The 9,899-nt window shown below is 41.6% G+C and overlaps 1 protein-coding gene across 1 annotated transcript; it reads left to right on the top strand.

Moving 5' to 3' along the window:
- Positions 1-1,646: 1,646 nt before the first annotated feature.
- maf1b (MAF1 homolog, negative regulator of RNA polymerase III b) lies at positions 1,647-9,620 on the top strand. The gene is made up of 8 exons (XM_080854726.1): positions 1,647-2,209; positions 2,900-2,982; positions 5,771-5,902; positions 6,492-6,654; positions 7,370-7,491; positions 7,749-7,868; positions 8,095-8,187; positions 8,359-9,620. The coding sequence occupies exons 2-8, from the start codon at positions 2,900-2,902 to the stop codon at positions 8,381-8,383; spliced, it is 738 nt and encodes a 245-aa protein (XP_080710852.1). The 5' UTR covers positions 1,647-2,209; the 3' UTR covers positions 8,384-9,620.
- Positions 9,621-9,899: the final 279 nt, after the last annotated feature.

The following is a 9,899-nucleotide window of genomic DNA, read 5'->3' as shown; positions in this document are numbered from 1 at the left end:
TAGTTTCAGGAAGGGTTAACATCCCCATAATGTCCAAGCCATGTGTGTTCATTGTTGATATAAATTGTGGTGTTTGTTACTCAAATTGGTCACATGAGAAGTGTTGAGTGTGGGTTGTGGAAACAAACAAATTGAAATGACTGCAACCACTTGTTCCTAACCTTTTTTACTGGGGGGAAATCTTTTTCAAATGTTAATATGCAATATCACGGTATATTGCAGATTAGACATTCACTGTTTTTTTAAATACAATAAACTTTATAAAGGAAAAATAGCAGCACAATGTGTCAGTGAAGTACAACGTATATATTATTACGACTGATGGAATGCCTCTTGTCCATTTACTATTTTTTACTAAAGTAAAGAATCTCAATTATTCTTCGACCACTGCTATTATAACAGAACAACTAATGCATTAACAATAAGGTAACTGCTCATGTTTTAACGCGAGTTCCCAATGCTGTTGCATTTACCTTGAAGGAGTTCACAGAAAATGACTAACTGCAATTAAACAGTATCAGACCTCCAATAAAGTCCAAGTTGCCTTTGTTTTTATCGCTCAAACATTTCATCAGATTCAAACCCCGAATATCCTGTGCTTCAGCTATACTACTTTTCAGTGGGGTACTGTCCTTTTGGAGTGCACTCCTCCCTGCAAACAGCAGCCTCATCACGGAGGACAGACTGGAGACTGCAGCAGCACAGGCAAAAAGAACATGAGAATGGAGTATCCTGTGTATAGTGTCCTCAGTGCCAGTGCCGCTTTAAAGGCACATTACATAATACAGTAAAAAGTATTTTGTTGTTTTTGTAGGTAGCTAGATTTACTAAGGACAAACGTCCTCAATTCAGTTTGTATGGCATATTGTCATGTGGAGGACATTCCCACTGTCAGGACAGGCTAGTTTTAGAATACAATTCCTGATTGTTTCTTTAAAGTAACACTATGCAACAATTTGACACTTTTTGAGGTATGGTTTTATTAAGGCTATACATACTGTATGTCTATGTGTTTAAAGGCACCCAGTGCAACTTTATGTAAACATTCAATGAAACATAAACATTCAATTTCTAGTCTGTTTTACACGTAGTTAGTTTCAATAACTCCATACCATTACATATCGACATTCAAGGAGCAAAGATGAGACGTCGTTGTGTGGTGAGAACTGATAGAACATCGTAAACAACAACAATCGCCGGTGGGGAGAAGCCATTTTTCCATTGACTGGAAGCCTGCTTTATTTATTGTAGGTTAAAAAAAATAAAGAAAATGGCGGCGATTGTTGTTGTTATCGATTTTCTATCAGTTCTCACCACACAACGACGTCTCATCTTTGCTGCTTGAATGTTGGTATGTAATGGTATGGAGTTATTGAAACGTACTACGTGTAAAAAAGACTAGAAATTGAATGTTTATTTTTAAGCCTCGAAAGTTGCACTGGGTGCCTTTAAAGGGTTAAGGACATCTCTGACAATAAAAACTACAAACTTCCGGTCGACTTCCACACTCCATACGTATTTAAAGTGTATAGATTGACATACGTAGCAGCCAATGGCGATATCTGTTTTCGTTTCTATTCCGTTCAGAGGGAGTGGTCTCTCACAATGGAAATTTGTGCGATTAACATTTAGTGGGCGGGGTATGATCAGATCAAGACTCAGCTCTGCTTAATCGCCATTTCCAAACGCTCACTAGCTACAAATAGAAGGTAGAACTAGAGGGTTTAAGCTATCGTTACAAAACAGATTAAGGACCAATCGACCAAGTTGCCGTATTTAACTGCGACTGTGATATTTTTCAGGACCTTAATATCTCTGTCAAACGCAAATCGGGGATGCTGCAGTTGGAGCCTCGGAGCCACAAACGATCGTTGGATTTAATGTCGCATATAATCTCTAAAAGCAGTTTTTCTATAAAGGGGGGCGCAAGCAGTATACATCAATTTCGACCGAGTCATTTTGCAAGATGCTGAATTTTAAAATAGCTATTTTAAATTGATAACATTTGCGCGACCTGCATTAGCTCGGAGTAACCTATCCTAACCAAGGCTGGCTAGCTAGAAACGAAAACAACAGGGCCATATCAGCTGTTTGTCTCAGAACTTGCAAAATACCATAGATTGTAGCCTATTGCTACAGTAACTTACCACTCGTTTGTTTTCGTACACAAATTTTCGGTGGAATATCCTTGCGGAGAGCAATAGCAGAGGTAAGATATTGATACTCTGTCTTATCTTGACTATCGATTGGATAAATGGCTCACAAGCAACACAAAACTCTTAACACCAAATATATAACTTAGCTATCTGACGTTAAGTGTGTTCAATAGTGTTGTTTGTTTAAAGGGCTTCGTACAGTTAGTTCACCAGCAGTGGAGTGTTTGCAAATAAAACTGGTCTGTTTTAACAAGGAAATCGTACAGATCACCGTAGGCTATGACCTAGCTATGAAGACCAAAGCAAAATTAGTGGGGGAGGGGATAACGAACCGACATACAGGATTGTTCTTTTAAAAATGTGTTGCCACTGATTTCGGGGTATATGAACCCATTTGAAACCTTGGGTAAACTTCTGTATGCTTCTTAGGTCAAAAAGACATTTCGTTGACAACTTTTGAGTTCGCCATGAACTACAAGGAAAAATATGATCTGTGATCGTAAGACGACAGATTTACGTCGACACTAATGTGGGCCGTGTAAGTTCACGGTCCACCTCGTCATGAGCAGACCTTGAACTATTTAATAGTGAATAAACAACAAGTTGCATGCAGCTCACTACAAGTAAAAGTTGGATATAGCTTGTACTATTACAATTTGCAGCTGGTTGTTTGACTATTTTGGGTTATGCACACCTTAAGAGTTGACGTTTCTCTCCCCTCTCTATGTCTCTCTCAACATTAGATGAAGCTGTTGGAAAACTCCAGTTTTGAAGCCCTGGGCTCTCAGCTGTGTGTTGAAACCGGAGACTCGCACATCCTTGGCAGGTACTGGCATATAGTCTGGCATTTGCCACCATTGCAGTACACTTATCCTCTACAGATCATGTATCTAGCTGACCATCACATGACAAACACAAGTTATTTGTTTACTTTCATCTGACAATAAATAGTTTGTGTGGTGTGTGTGGACAGCCCTCTTGAGCTTGAGCAGGCCTTAATATTGACATCTGAGTTTTTGCATCTTTTCAAAGTGTCATTATGTGATTAATACTCCAATTGTGTTCTGAAATGTCCACGAGTTTCTGTCATTGAAACATTCAACCTACTGCATGTTTGATTACACACCAACAGTCATTTGTACAACTATTCACTATAACACCTGTAACAAATAGTATACATAATATGGTTCATTGACATTGTTATGTGAACAATTATATCTCTTTGGAAGTAACTGAGGTACCAATGCCAAGAGTCTTGATTGCCATCTCTTGCTGTGGAGAGATGGCAAAGACAACAGACATGCTTCAGAGGAGCAAAGTGGTTGAGTCCTTCCTAGATCTCAATATGGCACAATTAATAGACACCATCAACTCATGGTGAACCTTGACTGATAAATATTTCAATGGAAGAGTGTGTGTTGTCTGCCTATGTGTGCCAGAACGTCTATGGTGTTACAGAATCGCTGCCCTGCATCTTGTTAGAGGATGTTTATTGCTCATCCAACAGGTAGGAGAGTCAAATTGGCGAAAATGCATCTCTAGTTGAGAATTTTACTGTGTGCAGAACATTCACTCCAGCACTCTGTGAAAAGGGATCAGTGTGCTTTGTGTCTGTGTTCTTGCCTTACCACTAAATATCCCCATTTTAGTTTTTTTTAAATGTCTTTTGGTTCTTCACTTATTTGCTTCTTGACCCCCATTGCTCCAGCTTTAACTTTCAGTCACATGAAGAAAGGTTTGACTCTTAAGGTTCTATTTAAGTGATCAGATTAATACTGCCACTGACTGTGTGCAAGCACTGACACCAAGTAGTGAGGAGTTACACGATATAGCAGTGGATCCAGTCTTACAGGATTAACACATACGCACACACAAAAACACAAACATACACACACACACACACACACACACACACATAAACTGAATGTGGAAATACTGTATGCAAACTCAAAGAAACAAGTATGTCTACATTTAAAAAAAATGTTGCACCGTAAAATTACACGACGTTACTGTGATGGCCTGTGGAGAATATTACTTAGTAATGAAAATAAGGCAGGTTTCTGATGACTATACTGGACATACATTTTGTCCAGAAGAGTCACGATATGACGATTAGCAGTTAAGGCTAAATTTATTTTATAGGAACATGTCCTACCTATTTGCTGTCAAGCTCTGTGGTGTAGCTCGGGAGGCTAGTACTGTATAAGTGGGCGGGTAAGGTGTGTGGATATGGTGTGTTATGTAATGACAGGGTGACCCCTCTCTCTTGAGGAGTCATCATGGTGTATGGCAAACCAGGCTACAGTGTCCTATGTCAGGTTACAGCAGTTGTCCAGGGACTTTGTATATAGAGACTGCCATTACACACACACACACGTACACACACGTACACAGCTGAGTTCTGTGCGAGCTGCCAAGTGCGCTGGTATTTATCCTGCTTACTGGATTAGTGGAGACCAAAGCTGCATGCCAACAGCCAAAAAGAGAAGTGCCACTCAGCACAGAGACTCCAGCTGTGAGCCCTAATGCAGAGGCTGTTTTGTGTTCATCCAGCCATCCCAGCAGTTGAGCCCAGGGCTGGTCACATAAACTTGTTCAGCAATGTATTTGTTTAAAGGCAGTTTTAATCTAATGAATCTGGATCTGTCACATACTTGTTACATCCACTTTCTGTCACATCATGCATTTATGGCTAACCACCGACGCATTCACTCATTTAAAGTCAGTACACACGTGTAGAATGTTCCATGCTCCAAAGCGGTTGTGGAAACATGCCCAGGCTTGTCTGCAGGAAGTTGGGTTTCAGGGCTCATGTTAAGCTTGCAGCCCGTGGGCCCCTTGTTCCAGCCTCTTGTGTTACCTCCAGCCAACCGATGGAAACTAGGCCAAGGTGTCCCTTTCACGTGGCCCGCTGCGACCTTTACACTTACACCATAAATAGTCCGAGCTCCAGTCAAATTCTCAGCCAGGGAATCTAGGGTTACACAATCCCTGCTCTTATATAACCATAGAGAGGGAAAAACAAACACAAACTCGTCACAGCAGTGGTCTCCCCATGACATGTCAGAAATTTAGACACACCTGAAATAGACTCGTTAGTCTAGTTACAGTTAGTCTCGTTATACAGTCAGGTGCCTCACCTTGAAAGTTAAAAAAAGGGCCTTGTGCTCTTGCTTATAAAACAGCTTCTGGCGATGATTGTGCTTATGCTGTGCATTTATTTGAGATGTGCTCAACACACTTGGTGTTTATTTTTTGTTGAGTTGTAGTTTTGTTGAGCTCTGGCGTCATTGCTTCTGACGTGAGGCCCGAGTGCAGTAAGAGCAGAGTGTGAGGTTATTGCTTCTTGCTGTTGCTTCGTTTTTTTTCTCCTCTTCCTTTTCTTCACTTACAATTGAAACAGGATATCCTTTGATTTCTAACATGTTAAGATGTTACTTGCCTGTCTTCTTAATGCCACAATCTTCACCTGTTTACAGGACAAAACTGAACGTATTACCACTTTCCATTTGACCATTGACCACAAAATGACGTTTAATGACCTAATTAATTCAAGCTCTTTCTCTTTTGGTTCACTTCTTCTCCACCGCCTTCTGTGCCCCTTTTGTGTGCAGGATTGAGAGCTACTCCTGTAAGATGGCTGGCGATGACAAGCACATGTTCAAGCAGTTCTGCCTGGAAGGAGAGCCTCACGTGCTCGAGGCCCTTTCTCCCCCTCAGTCCAGTAGCGCCCCCAGCCCAAACCTGTGAGTACCACTAGCACTACCAGAGCAGGGGCGTCCCCCTCTACCTTCAAGAAGCTCTTGAAGACCCAACTCTTGTACATCGCTTTGGACAAAAGCGTCTGCTAAATGACTAAATGTAAATGTACCACCTCTGCCTCACCCTACTGTAGTAAAGACCAGACAACCACTCACACTGCATGAGCCGATCATTTGGTGGCAGTGTGTGAATACTGTTCATCCATCCCTTCTTCAGCTTATGTGAGAGCCATCAGGGGATTATAACCACTCATCCATTCTACTTTAGCTCTACTGCAGTTTGTCTAGCAGAAGGTGCAGGCCAGCTCTACCTCTCAACGCTTATCAAAATGTTCCTAAACTCCCTCAGTCCCGGTGCTGCTGTACTTAGCGTACTGTCCGTGCCTGTGTGTTATCTGTGTGCCTGTACCACTCCGTGCAACACACCACGGGTTTGAAAGCACCGGGAAAAGATCCAACCTTTTTGATTTACTACTAAAGCTATATTGCACAGTAAAGAACCTGTCCCAAAAAAAAGGAAAAGAGAATGATCTTTTTTTTTTCTCTGCTTTTTCTCGTGTTGTCTTTCATCCAGGCTGGGGAAGAGCAGCGAGGACGGAGAGAACCCTCTGAGTGACAAGTGCTGCAGGAAGACTCTGTTCTACCTCATCACGACCCTGAATGAGTCCTTCCGGCCCGACTATGACTTCAGCGCCGCCCGGGCCGACGAGTTCAGCCGGGAACCCAGCCTCAACTGGGTCAGTGTGCTGCGCTGCTATTCCAGAACCAAACCACTGCCTTGCGCTTAGGGCTTTCCTTTCTTCACAATGAGAGCACTGGCATAGCAACAGAAGGTGTTAGGAGTGGAAACATGTGGTAGTAGTAGTAAAGATGGCCTTAGATTGCCATGAAGTACACACATGTTACTATCAACAACGCAGTGCACAGTATAGCAACAACAACAATAACAAAAGCACTGACAAGGAATCACTGTGGCATCCATCTTAGGGAAACCTGTTAGTTGAATCATTATCCTCAGGTATACACTCGTATTACATGTAAGGAGTAGTAATTAAAGAGACAGAGCTTAGCCTTATAATTTGTATTGCATCTTTATGGTTGTGTTGCATGAGGCAGCACTGGGCTACCATGTAATATACCATGTCTTGGTCCAGTAAAGGCTTGGATTACAGAATCCCTGTAGTTTGTCATGTTTTTACATTAATTCAACATTGTATGTTTTATCCTTCCACTGGATTCCTCTCTGTAAAAAAACATAAAGTTTGAATTCTTACAATTGTTACTTGTTAATACACCCACACTCATTGGAAAACTGTGAAACTGCAGAGTAACCCCTTCTCTGGAAAGTCCCCTTCTGCTCACATTTCGTGATTACATTTAGCATGACAGGGATGTGACCTTCTGATTTTTAATACCAAGTCTAATGATGTTTTTGTGCTCTATCGCCCTCAGGTGGTGAACACTGTGAACAGCAGCCTATTCTCAGCTGTCGGTGAGGAGTTCAACTCTCTTGAGCCTGAGCTATGGAACGCCATCGACCAAGAAATCACCCTGCAAGGATGTGACATTTACAGGTGAGAACAGAGAAGTAAAAAAATGTACAGACAGGTGAACAAGGACAATAACTCGACCTAGTTCTTGAAAAATTATTGAAAAAGGTCGGGCCTTGATTTTTGATTCTTGTTTTCTTTTTTTGTGGAGCTAGAATCAACACCCATGCATGCCTGCTTATTCTGAGGTTTTGTGAGGTTAACTGTCACTTAACTTAATTTACTGTAAACATTTCTAAACCATTTACCTCTTTTCTCTTCCTGTCTCTCTCTCTCCTCAGTTACAACCCCGATCTGGACTCAGACCCCTTTGGAGAAGAAGGCAGTCTCTGGTCTTTCAACTACTTCTTCTACAACAAGAAGCTGAAGCGCATCGTCTTCTTAACCTGTCGCTCAGTGAGGTCAGTCACAGTTTATAGTTTGTCACTTATTTTGAAAAAAAGGCAATCTGCCATCTAAAGCTAATTGTGACAAAGGTTACACCTTTCAGGGTAGCATTGCACTGCTTCAGTTGCAGCTTCAGTGATGGTTTCATTATGAACATGTTATGGGGGCTAAAAATAGCATGTTTAACAGTACAGCAGTCTTTGCATCAGTCGTTAACTGACAAGTATTCGATCTGTGCAGTGTCCTCAGCGGCTATGGGCGTGGTTGCCTTGACAACGAGCTGGACATGGAGCTTGACGATGAGGAAGAGATTGAAGGCTTCACAGAGGATCGGTGCGTTCACGAGGCAGCCTTTAGCGAAACATCATATACATTTTTCACTTGTTACTTTTTCATCCTATTTTTTTCAAATGTAAATCTGCTAAATGACGAAATGTAAATCCTAATGGACTTTTCTCTTTTCCATCCTAACGGACCTTTCTCTTTCGTCTTTGTGTGTCTCAGGTTTCCCCGAGCTCTGTGCGTGTAAAGCTCTCTCAGGGATAATGCTGAAGACCCGCAACCCACAGTCTTTCAGCAAGGCATCTACACATCTGCATTTACAAACCCTTCTTACTTTATACTTCTATCTGTGTTTTTTTCCATCTTCCTTTCATTGGATGAATGATCTACCACCTTCATTGCCTGTGCTGAAAAGCATCTGCCTACATATGTACATACGCACATGTAGACAGAAACCGAATATTGGATGTGAGGGTTTTTTTCCGCCTTGGATTGGCCTAACTTTTAAGGTAACCCTGCAGACATGTAGTTTCCCCCCCCCCCCCAAAGTGCTGAGGTCCATTGATTGGGCCTCTGGATCCCTCCCTGCCACAGTCTCCTCCCGACTTCAACAGGCATTTCTCAAGTCCTCCATCAGGACCGTCTTCTACGTAGACTGCTCTCCATGACGATGAAGAAGAGGATGTGCATGTTAAGATGAAGAGAATCCATAGACTTTTACTAAAGCTGGCTTTCTTTGTCGTCACGTTAATATCCTCGCTCTTCAAGGAGATGATGTCATTGTCAAAATGCATGCAAGCCAGACGTAATCCTCTATAGTGGCCGAACAGCTCATCTCCAACAGCGAAGAGAAGGAAGGAGCTGCTCATCCAATTACAAACCGAACTCATATTTGTGTGATCATAAGAGTCGCTGGGATTGGTCATGCTATCTAAGGGCGCATTTTCATTGGTTCATGTTTATTTGTGTGTGTTCTTTGTGCTGTTTTCTTCTCCTTTCAGTTTCTCAGCAGTGTTGTTACTGTGCAGCAGTCATTCTCCAGCACTGATTGGTTCAAACAGAAACGTGGGTGCAAATGCAAACATCGTCTCCCTTGTGGATTTGAGGGGAAAACACTTCCAAACAGTGTTTGTGTAGAGCACAATAAGTGTGACATTCAGAACGCCAGCCAATTCATATTTATCATTAATGTGTTGACACTTTTCCCCAACATCCTAAAGCAGTGCTGGGTGTAGCTTTGGTTTGTTTGTGGCCCCATAGTGTCCGCTTTACTGCAAGGCCTCTAGTCTTTTAAGAACTATTTTTATTGGGGGCCCTTGGAAGAGGGCACCTTTGAAAGGTGTTAACAGGAACGGTTAAATGGCAATCTGCTTTTCTGAACCTTTAAACTGACCCTTCATGGAGTTGTGCAAATCCATATGTCCATGTTTTATTTACACTCTCAGTGTATATTATAAATAAAAATTGTATGTGTTTTAAACTTGGTTTTGTTTTATTGAGGGATCATTTAATCTTTTTACATGGAATGAAAGAAAAGATGAAACATAAGCTTATTGATGCCATTAGAAGCTAAATGAGCTGTAACATGAACCATATGCATGGCAAAAAAGCAGGAACATTTCCTTATTGCACAAAATATCTTGACAAATAATCTAATGTTTTACCGTAGACCTGACGCACATTTAGTTTTGGTAGCTCTCTTGACTGATCCACCAGTAATGTGTTTCTTCCGATTTATTTGAAATAAGTGAAAAACGATGTAT

Source organism: Sprattus sprattus (assembly GCF_963457725.1).
Source record: "Sprattus sprattus genome assembly, chromosome: 17".
Lineage (NCBI taxonomy): Eukaryota > Metazoa > Chordata > Actinopteri > Clupeiformes > Clupeidae > Sprattus > Sprattus sprattus.
The sequence above is the reverse complement of the archived record's forward strand: the minus strand, read 5'-3'. Positions and strand labels throughout refer to the sequence as shown.

What these genes read in the sequence shown, in the direction of transcription:
- maf1b (XM_080854726.1), top strand. Translation starts at nt 2,900, where the DNA reads ATGAAGCTGTTGGAAAACTCCAGTTTTGAAGCCCTGGGCTCTCAGCTG. An exon ending in GGGAACCCAGCCTCAACTGG is followed by an intron (nt 6,655 to 7,369) that starts GTCAGTGTGCTG and finishes TATCGCCCTCAG; the next exon opens with GTGGTGAACACTGTGAACAG. An exon ending in TTAACCTGTCGCTCAGTGAG is followed by an intron (nt 7,869 to 8,094) that starts GTCAGTCACAGT and finishes CGATCTGTGCAG; the next exon opens with TGTCCTCAGCGGCTATGGGC.